At 43.2% G+C, this 26,713-nt stretch overlaps 1 protein-coding gene across 3 annotated transcripts in view; it reads right to left on the reverse strand.

Moving 5' to 3' along the window:
- The window catches only part of RTN3 (reticulon 3), a 78,808-nt gene extending 52,370 nt beyond the window's left edge, over positions 1–26,438 (reverse strand). Inside the window, exons 1-2 of one of the 3 annotated variants that reach the window (XM_054441268.2) lie at positions 25,986–26,312; positions 2,914–2,970 (exon numbers count right to left, since the gene is read on the reverse strand). In XM_054441268.2, the coding sequence (XP_054297243.1) occupies positions 2,914–2,970; positions 25,986–26,310 (382 nt within the window). In that variant the 5' untranslated portion in view covers positions 26,311–26,312. Of the gene's footprint in view, positions 1–2,913; positions 2,971–25,985 lie in introns of all 3 variants that reach the window. The other 2 variants (XM_054441265.2, XM_054441266.2) reach the window with 2 other exon arrangements.
- Between the last annotated feature and the right edge of the window lie 275 nt (positions 26,439–26,713).

Consider the following 26,713-nt stretch of genomic DNA (forward strand, 5'->3'; position numbering starts at 1 on the left):
TTGTTTTGTTTTTGAGACGGAGTTTTGCTCTTTCGTCCAAGCTGGAGCGCAATGAATGGCGTGATCTTGGCTCACCGCAAACCTCTGTCCCCCGGGTTCAAGTGATTCTCCTGCCTCAGCCTCCCGAGTAGCTGGGATTACAGATGCCTGCCACCACATCTGGCTAATTTTTGTATTTTTAGTAGAGATGGGGTTTTGCCATGTTGGCCAGGCTGGTCTCAAACTCCTGACGTCAGGCGATCTACCTGCCTCAGCCTCCTAAAGTGCTAGGATTACAGGTGTGAGCCACCGCGCACAGTCAGATAGGGCATTCTTAATTACCTTTTTACAATAACACTACTCTCAATCTACATTGGTCAAAAAAAATTTTTGTAGGCAAAAACGAAGAATAAGTATATGCTGTCTTACAAATTCTAATACACACTGTGAAACTGAAGCCTATTAAAACATTCATTTTTAATTTAAATCCTTTTTATTTACCTCCCTTCTACTTGAGTGTACATGTAAATTTTGTTAACCAGGGATTAAAATAATTTTTAAAGCTATGACAGTTATCTTTTCAACGTCATACATTAGGTATGTTAGCCATGGGTTACCCTGTTACACCGTTCAGAGTATCAACTATCCCTTTTCTATATGAAAAAAGTGACTCGGCCTGGTGACGTGACTCATGCCTGTAATGCCAGCACTTTGGGAGGCCAAGGCAGGCGAATCACTTGAGGTCAGGAGTTTGAGAACAGCCTGGTCAACAATTAGCTGTTGCAAAAATTAGCTGGGCGTGGTGGTGCACGCCTGTAATCCCAGCTACTCAGGAGGCTGAGGCAAGAGAATTGCTTGAGCGATTCTTGGGTGGAGGTTGCACTGAGCTGAGATCACACCAATGCACTCCAGCCTGGGCGACAGAGTAAGACTCCATCTCAAAAAAAAAAAAAAGAAAAAAGAAAAAAAATAGTGACTTAAGGTTAGAATGTATTCTTAAAGATCTGAAATACTTACAAGAGGAAATAATTATTTGTTCTATTTATACCATATTTTTCTTCCACAGTAGAATAATTTAATACCTATTTGCTTAAATTATTAAGTTTCTCATGAGAAAAAAAAACCTTAAAAATAAAAATATTGTCAAGTTCCAAATGTCAAGAACAATATAACTACTTCATATGTTTGAGTTACTTTCTAACATTAACAAAATTTCTATCTTTTAACGTAAACATGTTAATTTCAGAGGTCATTATTTGGCCCACAAAATATCCAAATTCACACAATGAGGCACATTATAAAGGAACTGGGGGTTCTAATGTCATCAGTTTAAATTAAAACAAATTGTTGGCCAGGTGTGGTGGTGTCTCATGTTTATAATCCCAGCACTGTGGATGACTGAGGTGGAAGGACTGGCTGAGCCCAGGAGTTTGAGACCAGCCTGGGCAACATAGCAAAATGTCTCTATGAAATAAAAATTAAAAAATTAGCAGGGCATGGTGGCATGTGCCTATAGTCCCAGCTACTCAGAAAGCTGAGGTGGGGGATCACTTGAACTCAGGAGATTGAGGCTGCAGTGAACTATGAATGTGCCATTGCCCTTCAGCCAGGGTGACAGAGTGAGACCCTATCTCAAAAACAACAACAACAAATTAAATTAAAAAAAAAATTCCCTACCATGTTTCCTAAGAAGCAGATTTAACCCGGCAAAAGTTTTACTAATTTTTTTTAAATCCCATTATGTTTTTATTCATATAAGGTAAAAGTCTTTTGCAGCTAGAGAACTCCACCTGCAACAACAAACTGTTTGCACAAGACTTCTTAAATCTATCAATCTATCTAGTGATTTTAATTACTTTTTCCTCTTTTAAAATAAAGGTTCTCAATTGACCTATATTTGGGTCTAGTAAAAACAGCGCAAATGAAATAATACTTTATTATTAGTATAAATTGATGAAGCACATAGTACCCTCTCTTTCAGCTTCTTGGCAATGTTACCTCCACAAACTGATTCCCTTCCCTACAGATTGACAGGTTAAAAACAAAACAAAACAAAACAAAACAAAGCCACATCTCAATCTCTAGGACAAGAAGCCTTGCTTGCCAAAAGTCACATAACTGACTTGTTCAATGTTCGTAGGCAATTTGGAACTAGCCTAGCTTTTATGACGTGTCTCAGATAAATTCACTTCAAAATACCCTAGCTAGGCTGGTATTTTTCTAGTTCAGTGGAAGCACACTTTTATACTGTTTTTCCAATCTGCTACCTCTCTAAACCAGTTTCATAGCTCCAAATCAATATATTAAATGCATTCTAGGGGTTGGGTGTTTTCTGAGCCACAATTTTGTTGCTGTTGGTGGTGACACAAGGTCTTGCTCTGTCACCCAGGGGGGAGTGCAGTGGCACGATCATCGCTCACTGCAACCTCCAGCCCCTGGGCTCAAGCAATCCTCCCACCTCAGCCTCCTGAGTAGCTGGGACTATAGGCATGCACCACCAATGCCTGGATATTTTTTGTAGACACAGGGTTTCACCATGTTGCCCAGGCTGGTCTCAAACTCATGAGTTCAAGTGATCTGCCCGCCTTTGCCTCCCAAAGTGCTGAGATTACAGGTGTGAGCAACTGCACCTGGCCTCTGAGCCACAATTCTATCTGCTCCAAATTCTGGTGGGCAAGTTTTTAATTTTAAAGAAATACTCAAAACTACTCCTGAAGTTTATGCTATGTTACAGGGTCCACCCAGCCTCATTTTACTTTATTAACCATTACACGAAACCCACTGGAAACTGCTAAATAGAAAGAATCAGCTTGTAATTAGTTTTTATTTTAGGGGATTTGGGACAATAGAAGACTTGTGCCTCGTATCCCCAGTTACAGCCTCTTTCTCAACATTTTTCTTTTACCAATGCACACAAAAAAATTACAGACTTGCCTTGTGAGGTCGAAAATAGGGATACAGGCTGAGAGGAAGAGGAAGAAACAAAGGAATCTGAAAGAAAATATACAGCATGAGAATATGACAACCTCACACAGGAATTTTAACTTTAACTTTCTTTTTGATGGGGAGGAAGAGCCAAGCATCATAATTTCATTGGGTTTAACAAGGAGGAAAACTCAAATCTTTATTTCCAATTATTGTTTTCACTCACCTGGTAGCAAAACCTTATTTTATTTTCAAGACGCATTTCTAAAAGTTAATCCATTCAATTTTTTTTTTTTTTTAGCCAAACATTCTCACCTTCAAAAAAAGAAAAGAGGAACACCTAGCATTTTACATTAAGCACAACCTCAAGCACAGATGCTGCTGCTCTGCTACTCTGTGTGGGAAGGGGAAAATAAGTATCTGAATACTAATTAATATTTGCTTTTAACCATTCCTGGATGCATTTTGAGGAGTTAAGTCACTAATACAAGCATTTAAAAATATCTAATTGGCAAATATGCGGTTGACCCTAAATATTTTTTTAAAAATCACAATTTATCCATGGGGAAAACAGGACTACATGAGAAATCTATCTTCTAAAATTATACTCCTCTAGGCTGGGTGCGGTGGCTCACATCTGTAATACCAGCACTTCGGGAAGCTGAGGCAGGTGGATCACCTGAGGTCAGGAGTTCGAAACCAGCCCGGCCAACATGGCGAAACCCCGTCTCTACTAAAAATACAAAAATTAGCTGGGCGTGGTGGCACATGCCTGTAATCCCAGCTACTCAAGAAGCTGAGGCAGGAGAATCACTTGAACCTGGGAGGCAGAGTTTGCAGTGAGCCAAGATCCTGCCACTGCACTCCAGCCTGGGCAACAGAGTAAGACTCCTTCTCAAAAAAAAAAAATAAATAAATAAATAAAATAAAATTATACTCCTCTAATTCAGCAACATGTATCAAAATTTAAAATGCACATATTCTCCTCCCGGTCCCCCTGCACAATACTAACTCTACAGTTACACTTCTAAGAATATATACTATGGACATATTTGCATACATGTACAAAGATATGTGTTGCCAGGCGTGGTGGCTCATGCCTGTAAGACCAGCACTTTGGGAGGCTGAGGCAGGCGGATCACGAGGTCAGGAGATCAAGACCATCCTGGCTAACACAGTGAAACCCCGTCTCTATGAAAAATACAAAAAATTAGCCAGGGGTGATGGTGGGCGCATGTAGTCCCAGCTACTGGGGAGGCTAAGGCAGGAGAATGGCGTGAACCCAGGAGGCAGAGTTTGCAGTGAGCCGAGATCGCGCCACTGCACTCCAGCCTGGGAGACAGAGCAAGACTCCGTCTCGAAAAAAAAAAAGAAAAAAAAATGTGTATGGAGATATTCATAAAAGCTCTGGTCATAAATATTAGGAATACTCTAAAGTTACACCTATCACTTGCTTTGGCAACACATATACTAAAACTGGAGGGATACACAGAAGACTAGCATGGCCCCTAAGGTTATTTTTTTTTAAAGTTACATGCAAACTATGAAATACTTGCTGCCATGAAAAAGAATGAGGTACAGCTATACCCTGGTATCTGAGGGGGACTGGTTCTAAAACCACCACCCCCCATCACCAAAATCTGAAGATGCTCAAGTCCTATGTATAAAATGGCATAGTATTTGCATATAACCTACACACATCATCCCTTATACTTTAAGTATTCTTTAGACACCTAATACAACGTAAATGCTATGTAAATAGTTGTTACACTGTATTGTTTTTTAAAATTGTGTTTTTTTATTGTTGTTTTTTAAAAATATATTTTTGATCCACAACTGGTTGAATCCACAGATGTACAACCTGAGATAAGGTGGGCTAAGTGTATACGTAGACATAGTCCATCTACGAATTAAACTTCAAAAACAAAGTGCAGGCCAGGCGCAGTGGCTCACACCTGTAATCCCAGCACTTTGGGAGGCCGAGGAAGGCGGATCACGAGGTCAGGAGATCGAGACCATCCTGGCTAACACGGTGAAACCCCGTCTCTACTAAAAATACAAAAAAATAGCTGGGCGTGGTGGCAGGCACCTGTAGTCCCAGCTACTCAAGAGGCTGAGGCAGGACAATGGCGTGAACCCGGGAGCTGGAGTTTGCAGTGAGCTGAGATCACGCCATTGCACTCCAGCCTGGGCAACAGACCAAGACTCTGTCTCAAAAAAAAAAAAAAAAAAAAAAAAAGCAAAGTGCAGTGTGCTTAAAAAGCAGTGTGCTCCCATTTGTTAAGTAACAAAGGGACGGCTGGGCGCAGTGGCTCACGCCTGTAATCCCAGCACTTTGGGAGGCAGAGGCCGATGGATTATGAGGTCATGAGTTCGAGACCAGCCTGGCCAACATGGTGAAACCCTGTCTCTACTAAAGATACAAAAAATTAGCTGGGCGTGGTAGCACGTGCCTGCAATCTCACCTACTCCAAAGGCTGAGGCAGGAGAATCACTTCAACCCGGGTGGCAAAGGTTGCAGTGAGCTGAGATCACGCCATTGCACTCCAGCCTGGGCGACAGGGCGAGACTCTGTCTCAGAAAAAACAAAACAAACAAAAAAAAACCAAAACCAAAAACACACAAAAAAAACCACACACTAAGAACATAAAATGACTTTTTCAATAAAAATGATGAAAAAAGAATAAAAAAGCCATGTGAAAAACAAAACCCTCCAAAATTGTCCCTGAATACTGAACTTTACATATGAACTCCCTTTTATCTTGCAATTATAAAAATGTTTTCACAAATATTAGAAATATATTTAAGCTAGAAGATTGCTTTAAAGGACTGGGATATAACTATAAGTACTAATTCATGAAAACTATTTAGTTTCAAATATAAAGCTGCTTTTTAATTATATGAAAATGAAGTATCACATTTACTCCTACAAATTAAAAAATTGTCCTTTCCTTATTTATTTTTGAGACAAAGTTTCTGCTGCCCAGTGCACTGACACGATCACAGCTTACTGCATCCTTGACCTCCTGGGCTCAAGTGATCTTTCCTGCCTCAGCCTCCTGAGTAGCACTGACTACAGGTGCACACCACTAAGCCCAGATAATTTTTTATTTTTTTCTGGAGACAGGTGTTGCCATGTTGCTTAGGCTGGTCTTGAACTCCTGGGCTCAAGCAGTCCTCCCACTCAGCCTCCCAAAGTGCTGAGATTACAAGCATGAGCCACCACACCCAGGTCTAAGTGATACTTTAATCAAGGGTAGCTCTCTTGCTCCTGTTTTTGCCATGTGACGTGCCTGCGCCCCCTGTGTCTTCTGCATGATTGGAAGCTTCCTGAAGCCTCCCCAGAAACTGAGGGGTCTCCGGCACCTTGTTTCCTATAAAGCCTGCAGAATTGTTCACAAATAGAGATAAATTTTACTCTCTGGCTCATACCCTGAGTTTCATTATACTTTATGTAGATGATTTAAATAAGATATGGGACTTTTTAGCTGATTAAATTTAGAAATTGAGAAGACGTTAACACATATTCTAGAATGAGCTATCAAGACACACAAAGACATGAAGGAACCTTAAATGCTTATTGGTCTGTGAAAGAAGCCAGTCTGAAAGGGCAACATACTGGCCCAGTCCAACTATATGACATTCTGGAAAAGAGCTGTACATCTGATATCAGGAAAAAAACAACAAAACGATATCAATACTTCAAACAGCAAGGGTTTAGAAAGTATAAAACTTTGGAAGAGAAGTAATGTAAGAAACAAATTATATATGAGCACTAAAAGCTGAAAATTCTTTTTTTTTTTTTTTTTTTTTTGAGAAGGAGTCTCGCTCTGTCGCCAGGATGGAGGGCAGTGGCGCAATCTTGGCTCACTGCAACCTCCGCCTCCTGGGTTCAAGCAATTCTCCTGCCTCAGCCTCCTGAGTAGCTGGGACTACAGGCGCGCACCACCACACCTGGCTAATTTTTTGTATTTCAGTAGAGACAGGATTTCACCATGTTGGCCAGGATGGTCTCGATGTCCTGACCTCGTGATCCGCCTGCCTCAGCCTCCCAAAGTGCTGGGATTACAGGTGTGAGCCACCAAGCCTGGCCTGAAAATTCTTATCAGGATACACAGTGACCAATGAAGAAGAGCAAACAAAAAATAACAAATTTCAATTAATCCTTTACTTCTCAGGAGGCTGAGGTGGAAGGACCATTTGAGCCTAGGACAGGGGAGTTGCAGTGAGCTGAGATCATGCCACTGCACTCCAGCCTGGGTGACAAAGTGAGATCCCGTCTCAAAAAAAAAAAAAAAGGATGGGGGCAGGGAAACAGGTCAGGTGAGGTGGCTCACGCCTGTAATCCCCGCACTTTGGAAGGCTGAGGCAGGTGGACCGCTTGCGCCCAGGAGCTCAAGACCAGCCTAGGCAACACGGTGAGATCCTGTCTCCACAAAAAATTAAAAAAAAAAAAAAAAAAAATTAGCTGGGTGTGGTGGCATAAGCCTGTAGTCCCAGCTACTTGGAAGGCTGAGGTGAGAGGATTATTTGAGGCCAGGAAGCTGAGGCTGCAGTGAACCATGATCACACCACTGTACTCCAGCCTGGGCAACAGTGAGACCTTACCTAAAAAAAAAAAAAAAAAAAAAAGTAAAAGAATCATGTTTTCCTATCTCTATGTTTCCAGATGGATCCATTTCTATATGCATTTACTATCAACATTAAATCTCTGCCAATGATGAGTTTAAATCCCAACAAACCTGAAAAACCAAATGCTTCAAGCCCAATGCCAAAAAAGAGCCTATGAACATGACAGCTGTTTGCCTTTTCACCTTCACCTAACACCACTCCCTCCTAATGGAAAATTTCAACATGCAAATTGTTATGCAGATGCAGAACACAGATAACTGGTAATGGCTGGAACAATATTCCATGAGGTTTCTAACTTACAAAACCACATTGTATTCATATTCTGTATTTCTGTCACAGGGAACTAAACCCCAGAATGATCTTAATCCTCAAATGCCATTAATGAAACCATTTTCATTAAGTGGCGAAGTCCGGGACCTGTGTTAGTGCTGGTAAAACAGTGCCCACAAGTAGCTGAAAATCAAATATGCACCAGTAAAACTGTATGAGTTGTGGGAATGCAGCAGAGACAGCCACTATGGTAAATTAAGAATGTTTCAGAAGAGGTGGTAAACTTGGTCTTAAAGATCTAAGTTCATGAGGTGAACAAGGAAGGCAAAGGCATTCTGGGGAGAAGGAACAATTGGCCAGATTCCAAATGGCTTTAAATGCCATGTAATCTGGATTATATCCTTTGTGTAATAAGGAATCACTGAAGCTTTTTAAGTAAGGGTGTGACAATATCACGTGTTTTAGAAAGAACTCTGGCAGCAGGGTAGAGCATGGACTGAACTGAAAAGGTACTGCATAATCTTGGCAAGAGATAAGGGCTCGCACTAAGGCAGTGAGGATAGGATGGGAATGAGAGGACTGCTGACAAGAGAGAAGACAGGTCTTGAGACCATCTGCCTGGATGTTGAAGACTGGAGAAGTAAAAGATCACTGAGGGACTAAATGAAATGCCATGGTTGGGAACACAGAAGGAATTCTTTTTTTTTTTGAGAAGGAGTCTCAGCTCTGTTGCCCGCCCAGGCTAGAGTACAGTGGTGTGATTTCGGCTCACTGCAACCTCTGCCTCCCAGGTTCAACTGATTCTCATGCCTCAGCCTCCCGTGTAGCTGGGATTACAGGTGCACGCCACCACACACGGCTAATTTTTGTATTTTTAGCAGGGGTTTTGTATTTTTAGTGGGGTTTCACCACGTTGGCAGGCTGGTCTCAAACTCCTGACCTAAAGTGACCCGCCCACCTTGGCCTCCCAAAGTGTTTGGATTACAGGCATGAGCCACTGTGCCCGGCCAGGAATCCCTTATATCATTAACTTTCAATATAAAAAAAGTTGCCTAAGGCATATATAAGTAGCAACTGTTGAACAGGCAGTTCAGTAATAGAGACAGGCTCAGGAGAGGTAAATGCTATAGATAAAGATCTGGGAATTAACATTTGGGTGAGAACTGACATCACTGCAGTGAATACCTTCATCCAGGAAGAAATACAGAAGTTTTACGAAAGAATCTTGAGGTATCTCAATATTTAAAGGGGCCAGTGGTAGGAGCTCGGGAGCAGGTGCTAGCAGTCAGTCAGAACAACCTCTCCCAGCCTTGCCTCATGTACAAGACAGTATCTGGAGTCAATGGTTCCCCAGTGATCTTAGATCATGTTAAGTTTCCCAGGTATGCTGAGACTGTCCAGTTGACCTTACCAGATGGCATGAAGAGAAATTTTAAAATATGTATATTTAAAGGGGATCAAGAAAGAAGGACTGGTGAAGAAAACAGAAAGAAGTCAAGAAAGGAAAAAATGGTGCCATTTGGAGAATGCTTCAGAGAATGGTTAAGAGTCAAAGCCACTGAATGGCTAAATTAAGACTATGAAAAACGATCAGACGCAGTAGCTGATGCCTGTAATCCCAGCACTTTGGGAGGCTGAAGCAGGTGGATGGCTTGACCTCAGGAGTTTAAGACCAGCCTGGGCAACATGGTGAAATCCCATCTCTACAAAAAAATACAAAAATTAACCAGGCATGCTGGCTTGCTCCTGTAGTCCCAGCTACTTGGGGGGGCTGAGCTGAAAGGATCACTTGAGCCCAGGAGGCGGAGGTTGCAGTGAGCTGAGATTGAGCCACGGCACCTGGGCAACAGAGTGAGACACTATCTTAAAGAAAAAAAAAAAAGACTATGAAAAGGGTCACAGAAATTAATTTGGCATTGATGACTAAAATGAGAGTGGTAGAGGGGGAGGGAACAGACACTGAAGACTGAGGAGTGAAGGTAAGTTTAAAAAACACTGAAAACAAAAAGTATGGGAAATACAGGTGATAAAGGGAAGAACTAAAAACTGGGCAGCAGCTATAGGGAGAGGCAATGTTGAGAGAAAGTTTTTTAGAAATGAAAATGACAAGTATATTTACAGAGAGACACAAAGGAGCCAATAGAAGAAAAAAGTCTGAAAATACATAAAAAAGAAACAATTTTTTCTGGAACAAAGCCCACAAAATTGCTAGAAGATATGGGATTGAAAAAGCACAGGTGGGACGGGCGCGGTGGCTCTCACCTGTAATGCCAGCACTTTGGGAGGCCGAGGCGGGCAGATCACCTGAGGGAAGGAGTTCAAGAACAGCCTGGCCAACATAGTGAAACCCCGTCTCTACTAAAAATACAAAAATTAGCCAGGCGTGGTGGCAGGTGCATGTAATCCCAGCTACTCGGTAGGCCAAGGCAGGAGAATTGCTTGGACCCAGGAGGCAGAGGTTGCAGTGAGCCAATATCGCGCCATTGCACTCCAGCCTGGGGTACAAGAGTGAAACTTTGTCTCAAAATAATAATAATACTAATAATACTAATAATAATAAGCTGGGTGTGGTGGCACATATCCCAGCTACTTGACTTGGGAGGCTGAGGCAGGAGAATTGCTTGAATCTGGGACGTGGAGGTTGCAGTGAGCTGACATGGAACCACTGCACCCCAGCCTGGGCGACAGAGCGAGGCTCTATCTCAAAAAAAATAAAAATAAAAAAAAGCATAAGTGGACCTGCTGAAAATCTAATTCCAATAAATAACCAGTCATTCGTGCAAATATGTGGCTATAAGATTATTCATCACAATATTCTTATTTTTAAAATTTTCTTAAAATAGCAACAGGGGGCTGGGCGCGGTGGCTCACGCCTGTAATCCCAGCACTTTGGGAGGCCGAGATGGGCAGATCACAAGGTCAGGAGATCAAGACCATCTCGGCTAACACGGTGAAACCCCATCTCTACTAAAAATACAAAAAATTAGTCGGGTGTGGTGGCGGGCGCCTGTAGTCCCAGCTACTCGGGAGGCTGAGGCAGGAGAATGGCGTGAACCCGGGAGGCGGAGCTTGCCGTGAGCCAAGATCGTGCCACTGCACTCCAGCCTGGGCAACAGAGCAAGACTCCATCTCAAAAAAAAAAAAAAAAAAAAAAAAAAGAAAGAAAATAGCAACAAGGGCCAGGCGTGGTGGCTCAAGCCTGTAATCCCAGCACTGTGGGAGGCCAAGGAGGGTGGATCACCTGAGGTCAGGAGTTTGAGACCAGCCTGGCCAACCATGGTGAAACCCTGTCTCTACTAAAAATACAAAAATTAGCTGGGTGTGGAGGAAGGCACCTGTAATCCCAGCTACTTGGGAGGCTGAGGCAGGAGAATTGCTTGAACCCAGGAGGCAGAGGTTGCAGTTGGCCAAGATGGTACCACTGTACTCCAATGTGAGCGACAGAGCAAGACTCCGTCTCAAAAAGAAAAAAATAGTGACAGGGTCCCACTATGTTGTCCAAGCTGGTCTTGAACTCCTGGGCTCAAGCCATCCTCCTACCTTAGCCTCCCAAAGTGCTGGGATTACAGGTATGAGCCACCGCACCTGGCTTCATCACAATATTCTTTTTTTTTTTCCTTTTGAGACAGAGTCTTGTGCTGTTGCCCAGGTTGGAGCGCAGTGGTGTGATCTCGGCTCACTGCAACCTCCACCTCCCAGGTTCAAGTGATTCTTCTGCCTCAGCCTCCTGAGTAGCTAGGATCACAGGTGCGCACCATCACGTCTGGCTAATTTTTGTATTTTCAGTAGAGACGGGATTTCACCATGTTGCTCCTGACCTCGAGATCTGTCCGCCTAAGCCTCCCAAAGTGCTAGGATTACAGGCATGAACCACCAAGCCCGGCCTCATCACAATATTCTTTAAAATAGGTTTTTTTTTTTTAAAGGAAACTTAACAAAGGTCTAATAATTAGACTAAGTTTCGTATATCCAAACAATAGGATAACAGTCATTAACAATTGGGTTGTAGATGGGAATTTATTGACACTAAGAGATGTTCATCGTATTCTAATAAAAAAGAATATTACAAAGGTAATTTTTACTTATGATTTATTATTTTTTAGAGAAGGAAGGTCTCACTCTGTCCTTCTTTCTTGATCCCCTTTAATTTTTCCCTAATGCCCCTTTTCTCTTCCCAAGATCCTATCCAGGATACCATATCACATTTTGTCATCATGTCTCCTTAGCCTTTTCTGGACTGTCAGCTTCTCAGTCTTCTCTTGACAGTTTTAATAAGACTCTGGTCAGATACTTTACAGAATGTCCCTCAATTTGAGTTTGTCAGATGTTTTTCTCATGGTTAGACTGGAGTGATGGCTTTTCGGGAAGAATACCAAGGGCCATGCTCATCACAGCATATCAAGAGTACAGACTATCAACATGACTTATCATCTGATGATATTAACCTGATCACTGGCAGAGGATGTACTTGCTAGGATTCTCCACCTGGGTGGAGGAAGCAGTACTTCTCCCCACCCTTCCACACTGTACTCTGTGGAAACAAGTCATTAAGCTCATCATCCACCCCTAAGTGGTGGAGGAGTTAAGCTCCACCTCCTCAAGGGGAGAATCTACACAAACTGGCAGGCTGATTTTTATTTATTCATTTATAGCTAACATAACTACTATAAAAACAGACCAACTAGTTGAAGCTCAGGAATTTCAGGGGAAAAAAAAGAAAAAAAATTATTAATGTCTTAGTTCTCAGAATATCTAATGAAATAATTCAATTTATTTATTGTCGGAAAATAATTACAAACTGACTGGAAGCACCTGAGGGTTAAAGCCCTCTTACATATCTTCGTATCTTTCAGGTTGACCAGCATATAGCAGAAGTCATGAAATATGGAGGTTTGAATATTACAGGAACTTCATAAATGTTTGTTGAAACCCAAACTCTTAAGAGATTTTTAGATTTAGCTTGTTGTTTCAAAACTAGACTGAGTAGTAACTAGTAACTGGACATTCGTCTTATTAATGTAGTAGTTACTAAGACAGCAGTTCCCTCTCATATACGTCAAAACAGTGCTAATTTCCAAGATGCCCATTCTTCTGTTACATCACTAAAAAGAGTTGGAAAGCTTTCTTTGTACCATTTATTAGAGTAAATGCATATGCAATCTAAGAGGAAGAACAAAGCAGAAGTCTTGTTGCAAAAGAAAATTAGAAAGCCTGACAGAAACAAAATGGACTACGCAGATATGAAATTGGTTAAAGGTTGGGCGCGGTGGCTCACTCCTGTGATCCCAGCATGTTGGGAGGCTGAGGTGGGAGGATCACTTGAGCTTATGAGGTCAAGATCAGCCTGGGCAACATGGTGAAACCTCGTCTCTAGAAAAATACAAAAAATAGCCACGCCTATAGTCCCAGCTACTTGGGAGGCTGAGGTGGGAGGACGGCTTGAACCTAGGACATGGACATTGTAGTGAGCCGATATCATGCTACTGCACTCCAGCCTGGGTGACAGAGCCATGCCTTGTCTTAAAAGTAAATTAAAAGGCCAGGCACGGTGGCTCACACCTGTAATCCCAGCACTTTGGGAGGCCAAAGCAGGAGGATCACCTGAGGTTAGGAGTTCAAGAGCAGCCTGACCAACATGGAGAAACCCAGTCTCTACTAAAAATACAAAATTAGCCGGACGTGGTGGCGCATGCCTGTAATCTCAGCTACTTGGGAGGCTGAGGCAGGAGAATTGATTGAACCCGGGAGGCAGAGGTTGCAGTGAGCCGAGATCACGCCATTGCACTCCAGCCTGGGCAACAAGAGCAAAATTCCATTTCCAAAAAAAAAAAAAACAAAACAAAAAAAACCACAATTAATTAATAAACTGGTTACAAATATATCTTAATACCCCAGCCTTCTTTTTTTTTTTTTTTTTGAGAAAGGGTCTTCTGTCTTCTGTTGCCCAGGATGGAGTGCAGTGGTAGTGCAATCACTGAAGCCTCGACCTTGAGGGCCCAAGTGATACTCCCACCTCAGCCTCCTAAGGAGCTGGGACTACAGGCATGTACCACCACACCCAGATTATTTTTAATTTTTGTAGAGATGGGGTTTCATTATGTTGTGCAGGCTGGTTTCAAACTCCTGGGCTCAAGCAATCCTCCCATCTTGGCCTCCCAAAGTGCTGAGATTACAGACATGAGCCACTGTGCCCGGCCAGAGTCTCTTTCTAATATGCCAGAATGTGGCATTCAAGTGGTTATGAAAAGATGTTTTTCTGGATTAAAGTCATTAGCAGAAAATACCTACAGTCCAGAAGAAATAAAAGAGGCTAACCTTAAACATATTTTTATTACAGATATAGTTTTATGGGCTTACAGGAAAACTCTCTCCTCAGCACTTAAATGGATACATCCATTTCCATAGAGATCTTATAGAAATTACAAATTATAAGCATGTAACAAAGTTTACAATTTGACTTTCAAAAACCAAATGTTCTTAACCTGAAGTTTATGAATGAATTTGACAGCAGTTCATGAACCCTGTGAAAACTATGCAATACTTTTTTTTTTTTTTGAGATGGAGTTTTGCTCTTGTTGCCCAGGCTGGAGTACAATGGCGCGATCTCGGCTTACCACAACCTCCACCTCCCAGGTTCAAGCGATTCCCCTGCCTCAGCCTTCCCAAATAGCTGGGATTATAAGCATGTGCCACCATGCCCGGCTAATTTTGTATTTTTAGTAGAGACGAGTTTTCTCCATGTTGGTCAGGCTGGTCTCGAACTCCTGACCTCAGGTGAAGGCTGGTCTCGAACTCCTGACCTCAGGTGATCCACCCGCCTCAGCCTCCTAAAGTGCTGGGATTACAGGCGTGAGCCACTGCATCTGGCCACAATACTTTGTTAATATGCATGTTTTTCTGGGAAGAGTTTCTCCACTCATTCTTCCCATAAATATTTATTGAACACCTCTTATGAGCCAAGGGCTTGTTTTAGTTGCTGGACAAAACCAATAAGGAAGCTGGGCATGGTGGCTTATGCCTGTAATTCCAGCACATCGAGAAGCCAAGGAATTCAATCAAGACCAGCATGGGCAATATGGTGAGACCCCATCTCTCTCTTTTTTTCTTTCTCATTGAACTTTTTTAATAGGTCTCAAAATTCTGTGACAAACTGTGACAAATTTGGTCAAGTTGTTCCCATTAAAAAGTACTAACTGCCACATGACATGCAAAAAAGAAAACCAAAGTGGTCTATAAAACATTTCTTCCTTCTGAAGGTGTTTTTTTTTTTTTTTTTTGAGACGGAGTCTCGCTCTGTCACCCAGGCTGGAGTGCAGTGGCACGATCTCGGCTCACTGCAACCTCCGCCTCCCAGGTTCAAGCGATTCTCTTGCCTCAGTCTCCCGAGTAGCTGGAACTACAGGCGCGTGCCACCACGCCCAGCTAATTTTTTTTTGTATTTTTAGTAGAGACAGGGTTTCACCATGTTAGCCACGATGGTCTCCATCTCCTGACCTCATGATCTGCCTGCCTCAGCCTCCCAAAGTGCTGGGATTACAGGCATGAGCCACCGCGCCCGGCCAGGGGGTTAGGTTTTAACATATGATTTGGCCGGATTGCAGGGGTGGGGACATAAACACTGCGTCTACTGCAATGAAAGAAGAGCATTCTAGGCAGAGTGAACAGCAAATAAAACCCCGAGGTAGAGGGTTATTTCTGGTGTAAAGAACAAGGAAACCTGGGCACAGTGGCTCATGCCTGTAATCCCAGCACTTTTGGAGGCCGAGGTTGATGGATGACTTGAGGTCAGGAGTTCAAAACCAGTCTGACCAACATGGTGAAATCCCGTCTCTACTAACAATACAAAAATCAGCCAGGCATGGAGGTACGCACCTGTAATACCAGCTACTTGGGAGGCTGAGGTGAGAGGATTGCTTGAACCTGGGAGGCAGAGGTTGAAGTGAGCCAAGATCGCGCCACTGCACTCCAGCCTGGGCGACAGAGTGAGACAAGGAGGCCAGTATGGCTGAAGCCAGGTGAGAAAGGGGGAGGTTGAGGCCAGATATCACACGGTATTCATTAATAAGTCTTCTGAGGATATCAGCATTTACGGAGTGTAACAGGAAGCCACTGTAGCACTTTGCCCATAAGTGACATGATCCAGCTTGCATTTTCACAGGCTTACACCAGCTGCTGTGTGGAAAATGGACTGAAGAGAGGCAAGGGAGAAAGCAGGGAGACCAGATAGGAGGCATCTACAATAATCCAAGAGAGCTAGCCTGGACCAAGCTGGTAGCAATGGAGATTGACAGAACTGGTCAGACTTTGGGTATCTTTTTGAAGGTAGAATCAAGAGCATTTGCTGACGGCTTGTATGAGGGATAGAAAGGAATCAATGATAAAAAATCCAAGGTTTTTGATTTGAGCAAAAGAAGGAAAGAACAGAATGGCCATTTATTGAGATTGAGAAGAACAAACTTAAAAGGAAAGATTGGGACAGGCACTGTGGCTTATGCCTACAATCCCAGCACTTTGAGAGGCTAAGGCAGGAGGATCGCTTGAGCCCAGGAGTTCAATACCAGCCTAGGCAACATAGTGAGACCTCGTCTCTACAAAAATAAAAATAATTAGGTCGGACACAGTGGCTCACACCTGTAATCCCAGCACTTTAGGAGGCCAAGGAGGGTGGATCTCCTGAGGTCAGGAGTTCGAGACCAGCCTGACCAACATGGTGAAACCCTGCCTCTACTAAAAATACAAAAATTAGCTGGGCATGGTGGCACATGCCTATAATCCCAGCTACTTGGGAGGCTGAGGCAGGAGAATTGCTTGAACCCAGGAGGCAGACGGTGCAGTGAGCAGAGATCGTGCCATTGCACTCCACCCTGGGTGACAGAGTGAGACTCCATCTCAAAAAAAAAAAAAAAAAAGAATTAGCAATATTAAATCTCAAGAATAAGGAAATCCACAGAGTCAGAGAGTAGATTAATAGTTGTCAGAGAATTGAGGGGAGGGAAGAACAGTGAATGACTGCTAACAGATATGGGGTTTCTCTTTGGGGTAATAAAAATGTTCTGGAATTAGATAATGGAGATAGCTGTACAACCTTGTGCATACACTAAAACCCACCTTAAAATGGTGAATTTTATGGAGACAGAGGATAAAATGCCAGTGAGAGTGAGAAGACAAATTAAAAAAGCATTTCAAGAAGAGAATAATCAATTATGTCAAAAGCTGTTGTGAAAGCATGTTAAGAGGAGGATGGAGAAGTGACCACTGAATTTAACAATGTGGAAAATATCTGGTGAACTTGACTAGAAAAGTTTCTGTAGAGCAGTGAAATAAAAAGGCACCTGGCTTAAGAACCATGGAGCTAGAAATTAAAGCTTTTAAATTAAACTGATCACTGAATTCAAAAGGGTAACTGAGCCACTTTTACTACATGTTGCTTCAAATCTTAAAGCGTGGGCATTAAACTCTCTGTGCCTGAGTCCCCATCTGTAAGAAGGGGGTTATATCGCTACCTGTCTACCTCACAGATAAACATAATACAAGTCTTTCCTCTATCGAATATGGCCTCTAGAGGAATGATCTATATTTTATTTACCTTTCTGTCCAAAGAGCTTTCATGTATGCTCAGTTGTTGAATTAAGGTAACATATGGGCACAACTTAAATCATAAAGCAGTACACAAATGTAAGATATCATGAAAATCAAGTACTTCTATCTCATACGTAAAATAAAGACAATGCCCTCCATTGAAATATGTTCAAATAACAGGACAAAATTTTCATAACAAAAGGTTTTCCAGAATGTCCTTCCATATATCTTGAAGGGCAAGCTACCAATGAGGAACACGTCAAAAAGCTCACTGTCTCCTCTGGTTAAGTTACGATGATATGGTTACAGGAGATAATAAATCAGTTGATTGGAGAAAACAGGTAAGAATAATTCTTTGAGGCTGGGCGTGGTGGCTCACACCTGTAATCCCAGCACTGTGGGAGGCCAAGAGGGGGCAGTTCACCTGAGGTCAGGAGTTCAGGACCAGCCTGACCAACAGGGCGAAACCCCATCTCTACTAAAAATACAAAAATTAGCTGGGCATGGTGGTACAAGCCTGCAATCCCAGCTACTCAGGGGGCTGAGGCAGGAGAATCGCTTGAACCCGGGGGGCGGAGGTTGCAGTGAGCAGAGATCCCACCACTGCACTCCAGCCTGAGCGACAGAGGGGGACTCTGTCTCAAAAAAATAGTTCTTTGAAATTAAAAAAAAAAAAAAAATCAAAAATCACAAGAGTGAGCCACTTGCTGATAAGCTCACTGTCTCCTCTCGTTAGGTTACGATGATATGGTTATAGGAGATAATAAATCAGTTGATTGGAGAAAACAGGTAAGAATAGTGCTTTGAAATTAAAAAAAAAAATCACAAGAGCAGGCCACTTGCTGATAATCTTCTCCCATACATAAAATGGAAATGCAAACCCTGTTACAGTATTTAAAGAGATTCTCTCTGAGGTTGCAATATCACAGAGTAACATGTCTTACAAAACTCACAGATGCCCAGAAGACTTCAATGATGCAATCACAAGCAATACTGATTACAGCTAAACTTATTTAACACACACATTTCTTTCAAAACATCAACACCATACCCTATGATCCAAAATAACTCTACAACTAGTAGCTGTCATAAATGAGCAGAATAGAAGGTTAAGTCAGTTTTCCGGACAACTTCTGAATAAGTCAATTATAAGAACAAAATATCGACCTGCTAATTTTTGTCTAAAAAGTTTTACTATGAGTGCTTACTTCAGCAGCACATATACCAAAATTAGAACAATACAGAGAGGATTAGCTAAATTAAGAGAAAAAGTTATACTACAAAATTGATGAATTTTTCACAAGTTTGTATACTTTAGGAGGCCAAATTCATCATCAACAATAAAGTTAACACAAACTATAAGCTAAGTGCACACAACAAATATGCACATTTGTATTAGAAAACCTACTTACTTAATGAAGCCTTTGTAATTCTGTTCAGAATTACAAAAATGGTAAATTCTAGGATTATGGGTAAAGTGAAGTGTCTTTCTGCAAAATATACTCTTGGCTCAAACAAAATTGGAAAGCTCAACTTTCCCTTTTCCCTTCAACAAGACGTCACCAATTCCTTCATGACCAAACTTCATTTTACAAGGCTTGAAACATGCACAGGACTAGACAGGTAACTCCTATATCAGGATAAATATATTATTTCCTCACAGGAGAATTTGATAAAAGCAGTAATATTGGTTTTTATTTTCAGCCCATCTTTAAAACACCAAGAATAAAAACACTGAGGTTCTTACCAGCCACTTGATAACCCCTTAGAAATGCCAATTTAGGGTAAAGGTGCACCTACTAAATGTACGTAGACTGGTTGTTTAATTTGATCAGAGTGGTTCCATTACTTGTGAATTTGACAATAAACAAAAACAGCATTAAAAAAACTTCTTGGCCAGGCGCGGTGGCTCACGCCTGTAATCCCAGCACTTTGGGAGGCCGAGGCGGGCGGATCACGAGGTCAGGAGATCAAGACCATCCTGGCTAACACAGTGAAACCCCATCTCTACTAAAAATACAAAAAATTAGCCAGGCGTGGTGGTGGGCACTTGTAGTCCCAGCTACTCGGGAGGCTGAGGCAGGAAAATGACATGAACCCGGGAGGCGGAGCTTGCAGTGAGCTGAGATCACGCCACTGCACTCCCGCCTGGGCGACAGAGCGAGACTCCGTCTCATAAAAAAAAAAAAAAAAAACCAAAAAAAAGCAAAAAAACCCACTTCTTATTCTTGGAGAATAAAAACAATCCAAGTCAGCAGGCATTTGCAGGCCATATTGACATGACCATTCTTGCTGCCTCCTGTATGCTTGCTTCTGTGCTGAACGGGGTTTCCTAACGTATCATAACAACATTTATTAGTCAGAATCTGCATAAGTATTTAAGCATATTGATTCATGCCAAGCCTCCTGGGAAACATCTTGGCTCCTCCCTCTACCTCTTTAACAGACCACCTTAGTGGAAGCGGGTGGCAGCTTTATGACATTAATGTGAAGGGCGACAAACTGAAACAACTGACTCACATGTGGGAAGGGAAAAAAGGCATAACAATAGTCTTTGATTGTGAGGAAGACAGATTTCTCATTTGTACTTGAACTGCTATGTTGTATCTATTAATATGTGCAAGTAGTTTGTAACCTACAAATGGATTTGTCAAACATTAGGTATTGTTATTTAATAAAGGTCAGGATTTAAGGGTACAAAGCAAATGTGTCTAGGTCACATTGTTGATCTATATTTCATTTCTTCACATTAATGGTACAGTTATTTACTACAGGCAAGACACTGTGTTAAGCCCTATAAATGTGTTTACTTTTTTTTTTTTAGATGGAGTCTCACCCTGTTGCTCAGGCTGGAGTGCAATGGTGCTATCTTGGCTCACTGCAACCTCCACCTCCTGGGTTCAAGTGATTCTCCTGCCTCAGCCTCCTGAGTAGCTGGGATTACAGGATTATGCCCAGCTAATTTTTTGTATCTTTAATAGAGGCAGGGTTTCACCATGTTAGCCAGGCTGGTCTCGAACTCCTGACCTCAGGTGATCCGCCCGCCTTGGCCTCCCAAAGTGCTGTGATTACAGGTGTGGGCCACCACACCCAGCCAAATTGTGTTTAATTTTCATACCAACTCCAAGGTAGATACTATTATCCCAATTTCCAAGTTAAGGAAACTGAGGCTCAGGACTTGCAAGAGATCACATAATTATTAAGAGACAGGGCCAGGATTGAAATCTAGGCATTCCTGGAGCTCAAGTCTGTGTTTTAACACGTTACACTGCCACTGATAATCTGACATGAATGTAACACTCAAATGATGTCAGTGTTGGACAGGCGGCCACATTCCTTTTTATTTAAGAGTTAACTCAAAACACAAATTACATATTCACATTTGATTAATATGTTAGAACAAAGTGTGAAAATGAAACCATAAAAAGTACACAGAACAACTAAGTTTCATGAGTGAGGAAAGAAATATTAAAGCAAAACCTTTTTCAAAAAATTGCCCAAGCTGTTTTTGCTTTGAGCTAATTTCTATGAACAAACAATATAAAATGTAGTTTTATTTTGGCATCATGATTTTCTTTTTTCCTTTTCTTTTCTTTTTTTAAGACAAGTTCTGGCTCAGTCACCCAGGCTGGAGTGCAATGGCACAATCTCAGCTTACTGCAACCTCTGCCCCCAGCTCAAGCCATCCTCCCACCTCAGTCTCCTAAGTGGCTGGGACCACAGGCTCACATCACCATGCCCAGCTAATTCTTGCTCTTTTGTCTTTTTGTAGAGATGGGGTTTCACCATTATTGTCAGGGCTGGTCTCAAACTCGTGAGCTCAAGCAAGCCACCCACCTCAGCCTCCCAAAGTGCTGGGATTACAGGTGTGAGCCACCAGACTCAGCCAACTTTCGTAACAACAATAAAAAGCAGTCTCTAGCAAGTTATAGAATTTGTTCTCTTTTTTTTTTTGGAGACGGAGTCTCGCTCTGTCCCCCAGGCCGGAGTGCAGTGGTGCAATCTCGGCTCACTGCAAGCTCCGCCTCCTGGCTTCACGCCATTCTCCTGCCTCAGCCTCCTGAGTAGCTGGGACTACAGGCGCCTGCCACCACACCCGGCTAATTTTTTGTATTTTTAGTAGAGACAGGGTTTCACCATGTTAGCCAGAATGGTCTTGATCTCCTGACCTCGTGATCCGCCTGCCTCAGCCTCCCAAAGTGCTAGGATTACAGGCGTGAGCCACTGTGCCCGGCCAAGTTACAGAATTTCAACATCGTGTCATCAAGCAAACTATTAAAGTACTTTTAAAGTTCAGATGATAGACGTATCTCTATACTTGAGGCCTAATAAAGGCAACTGTTGCTCTGAAATGAACACTGAATATTTCAGTCTCTTTTACCTCAACCTCAAATTTTTGCCTCTGATATCTTCAGTTTCCTTGAAAGGCAGAAATCTGGGAAGCCATCCTGACCCCTGATCCCCATCTCTAAGCATACTACATTGCTGGCTGCATTAGAACCTAAGGCACTAAAGTACAGAGTGCCATCACTCATTCTTGACCTGTATGCAGTAACTAACACTTCTAAAATTCATTACTGGACAGGTCGGTCAAGACAAAATTGTTTTCTGTAGGACACCAAGCAATCACTTACTTTTCTTTAACTAAAACCAAGACAAGTCTCCAAAACCAAGAGGAGCTTGGTGAAAGAACATGAAGCTGGAGGATGACAGTAACACGTGCAGATTTTTTTTAAACAAGGTAATTTTTTAGCATCTACATTTTAAATAAGTTAAATTTTGGAATAACAAACTTCACCTTATTTTCATGATGCAAAAGCCTGAGACACTTCCTTTGTGACATGAAGAAAAACATCCTGCAAAGAGGAAAGGCTTCTGCAATAAAAATGATTACAACACATTGCAGTACCTTTTTTTTTTTTTTGAGATGGAGTCTTGCTGTGTCGTCTAGGCTGGAGTGCAATGGTGTGATCTCAGCTCACTGCAACCCCCGCCTCCTGGGTTCAAGTGATTTTCCTGTCTCAGCCTCCCGAGTAGCTGAGACTACAGGTGCCCGTCGCTGTGCCCGGCTAATTTTTGTATTTTTTAGTAGAGACAGGGTTCCACCATGTTGGTCAGGCTGGTCTCAAACTCCTGACCTCAGGTGATCCACCCACCTCAGCCTCCTAAAGTGCTGGGATTACAGGCGTGAGCTAGTATGCCCGGCCCCACATTGCAGTATCTTAAGGTAAACTTTTATGTTCAAGTAGTGACCCGACAAATGAGGATCTTGCATTGGGCCCACCAAAACTGTATTAGTGCTTTTTAGACAATATGAATGCACATTTGCAATGGATAAGCATTTAAGATAGAAGTCTCTCGGCCAGGCTCAATGGCTCATGCCTGTAATCCCAACACCTTGGGAGGCCGAGGCGGGCGGATCACTTGAGGTCAGGAGTTCAAGACCAGCCTGGCCAACATGGCAAAACCCCATATCTACTAAAAGTACAAAAATTATCTGGGCGTGGTGGTGCACATCTGTAATCCCACCTACTCAGGAGGCTAAGGTGGGAGAATGGCTTGAGCCCAGGAGACAGAGGTTGCAGTGAGCCAAGATCACACCACTGCACTCCAGCCTGGGCTACAGAGCAAGACTCCGAAAAGAGTCTCTCTTTAGTTTATTTCTCAAGTGTGCCTTTCTAGCTCGTAAATTTGATAATTTATTCAACAAATACTTACCAAGTACTACTATATATCACTGTTTTAAGTGCTAATAGTGATACGTGTCTACCGCACATCTAAGAAATACAAATTCTGTAATAAAATTTCACTAAGAAATAATGGGTAAAGCTGGTCACGGTGGCTCACACCTATAATCCCAGCACTTTGGGACGCCGAGGAGGGCAGATCACATGAGGCCAGGAGTTTGAGACCAGCCTGGCCAACATGGCAAAACCCCATCTCTATCAAAGATATAAAAATTAACCAGGTGTGGGCCGGGTGTGGTGGCTTATGCCTGTATTCCCAGCATTTTGGGAGGCCGAGGTGGGCAGATCACGAGGTCAGGAGATCAAGACCATCCTGGCTAACAGTGTGAAACCCCGTCTCTACTAAAAATACAAAAAATTAGCTGGGTGTGGTGGCGGGCACCTGTAGTCCCAGCTACTGGGAGGCTGAGGCAGGAGAATGGCATGAACCCGGGAGACGGAGGTTGCAGTGAGCTGAGATTGCACCACTGCACTCCAGCCTGGGCGACAGAGCGAGACTCCGTCTCAAAAAAAAAAAAAAAAAGAAAATTAACCAGGTGTGGTGGCGCACGCCTGTAATCCCAGCTACTCGGGTGGCTGAAGCATGAGAATCATTTGAACCCCGGAGGTGGAGGTTGCAGTGAGCCAAGATGGCTCCACTGCACTCCAGTCTGTGACAGAGCAAGACCTTGTCTCAAAAAAAAAAGAAAGAACAGAAAAGAGAAATAAATAACGAGTGGAAACTGCGGCATTTAATATTATTCGGAAAATGTAATGCAAACTCATGTACTTGGAACAGCACTTCACGATATAAATTCTACTACTTTCGACAAAACACATAATTTCAGCACCTTTTCCACTATCATAAAGAGAAGTGCAAAAAATACACAATAAATAGATAAAACTTGTGACAAGGGTAGATGACATAAAAAAAGGTAAGCCAAACAGAAATATGTTATATCATTAAATTCGTATTGCCAATTTAGGTGCCAATTAGGCTGCGGTATGCCTGTGTGTCTGTGAAGAAAATACTCTTATTTCATTGGCCTACTAGGCCAGTTCTTCCATAAGTGCATTAAAAGAATGAAAAAGGTGAATCTCAAATGATTTCACCATTTAGTTACAAATAAACTAGGACTAAATTTTCAAATCTGCTAACTAGAATGACTCTTCAACACTTAACATCTATCTTATCTTGAGCTTACAGAGCCAAGTTTCTAAAACTAGGTCTGAATCAAAAATGAAAAATCAAGAAAACCCAAAAGGTACGTACAAAAGGGCCTACCAAACAGTAAGCAATGACAAGTGATTAAAGCAAAAAGATCAAGTTGCTAAGTTATAAGGAAGTCGCTATTCATCTGGACCTTAGCCCAGAACACAAAAATTTGGAAAAACGGTTGGTGGTTTAAAGGGGACAAGGTTCTAAATTTGCTGCCTCATTCTTTTATCTGCAAAAGCTTCCTGATACTGCCTGTTTCTACTGAAATAGCCATAACCACACTGAAAAATCCAACAGGGCTCCAAAGCTCTCAGACAGGTGAAAATTCACTGTTAGAAAAACACGTAGAGAATAATACATTTAAGGCTAAGATCAGAAATTTTTTCTTTAGAACCCAAGATTCTGCCAAAGGAGACAACGAAACATTAAAAAAAATTATCAAAATCCTTTAACATAACTAAATAGAGAGCAAAATTATCTCTACTCTCCCGAATTTACGGCCCTGCCTTTGACAAAACGCATTTTTTTTTCCCTTCAAAGACTCCGTTCCTTTAAGAACTACCACCTGCCTATGGTGGGTTTTTTCCCCCCCCTTAAGAAGGCATCTGCACTGCAGATTTCTGCATAAGGGGAGCTTGCCAGGCAGCTCCCACCAGCAGGCAGACGTGTATACAATGGAAACTAAAGGAGGTCTGCAGCTTCGCTCTTAGTCTTTCACAGAGATGGGAGAAGGGGACTCAACCAGCCCTTGCTTTGTCTGAATGTTCTCCCCCTCCCCCTTTCTGCAGTAAACACCCCCCTTTGTTATACTTCGATCAATAGTAACCCACAGAAAACATGAAATCAAAACATGTTGATAGCTTAGCATGACTGTATTTTCTAGAATATAAGCGACTGATTGCGTGTCCCCACCCCCACGCAGGGCCAGGGAAGAGCAGGCTGTTGCAGATGCAGCCACGGATCCATCTTGGACCATCAGCAGCTCCCTCCCAAATCTTCCCTGAGCTATTCTCATCACGCCTCCTTCTACCTCGGAGCCTCAGAAAAATCCGGCATTCATGGAGTCTAGCCGAAAACAATAAAAAGAAAACAAACAAACAAACAAAAAAACGGGCTACAATGCTTCCATTAAACTTCCTCATCTTCCCCATGGGCAGCCAAAAATATTTTGGAGGACTATCATGAATGCTTGATTATGTCAATACCTGTCTGCAAACCTGCAGTGCAACCCTTTCACCACCATCCCCTCAAAAATCGTAACAAATTGCTTCTCCCACCACCCACCTGCCCGTATCCTCTCAATCTCTCTCATCCTCCACTAAATCACCCAGGTTCACCATATGCATCGAGCAACTCTCCATTTTATCCCACGAGCTGGTATTTTTCCCCACCTGCCCAGTCTTGGCGTTAACGCCCACTAGACTATCTCCCCGCCCCCAACCTGTTTTCCTCACACCCCGCTATTTCCTCGCCGCCTGCACAACCTTAGGTTCCCCTTCCCCTTCGCCCATTTTCCAAACGCTCGTCCCCGGGGGGCTGAAGCCGTCAGTAGTTGAGGGTAATTCGCCCTCCTCCCGCCTCGCCTCTTAATCCCCCCAGCCCCCAGGCCACCGCTCGCCCTCCTTCCCAGGGCGGGGGCTCCCCGCGCGCCTTACCCGCACAGGAGGAGCTGCAGCTCTTCGTCCCCAGGGCGGGGCAGGCTCCTGGGCTCCCGCCGCCGCCGGGCGCGGACGGCTCGGCTCCGGAGGACGACGAGGAGATGGAAGGGGACTGAGTGGCCGCCGACGGCTCCGCCATGGCTACGCGAGCGAGGGTGGGAGAAAGGTGAAAAGATACGGGGCGGGAGAGAGGGAGGGGAAATAGAATAATCCGGCAACTGGCTCGCTCAAGTCCCTTTACTCCGCCTGCTCCGAGGACAGACTCCGACAGACTGACCGACTCAGCCGAGCGCAGCGAGAGGGCGGGAGCGCGAGCGCGCATGCGCACAAAGGGCTCCGAGCGGGTGCCAAAGCGCGCAGCGGCGCAGGGCGCAGGCGCAAGAACCGCTGCTCTGCGCTCTTGCAGGGAAGGAGGGGCAAAACGGGCCTCACGCGGCGCTTCGCGCGCGGAGGGTTGGGGAGCGTCCCTTGGGGACCAGACGCAAAGGGCGTACCCAAAGCCCCAATCCCCGCCCACGACTGCGGCCGAATCGGGGGAGCTGCTGGGTAGTATTCCCTCCTACCCTTTATGTGAATGTTTTAGGGTCGGCAGATTATGTATTTTAACGGTAGAAATTTCTTTGGGCTTCCATTAGCCCATGGAAACTCTCTTTCCCATACATTCCAGAGCCTATATCTTTTGTTTGATGCATTCCCACCTGTGACTCCAATAAAAAGTGAAAACC

The sequence above is a fragment of the Pongo pygmaeus genome, chromosome 9, assembly GCF_028885625.2.
Source record: "Pongo pygmaeus isolate AG05252 chromosome 9, NHGRI_mPonPyg2-v2.0_pri, whole genome shotgun sequence".
Taxonomy (NCBI): domain Eukaryota; kingdom Metazoa; phylum Chordata; class Mammalia; order Primates; family Hominidae; genus Pongo; species Pongo pygmaeus.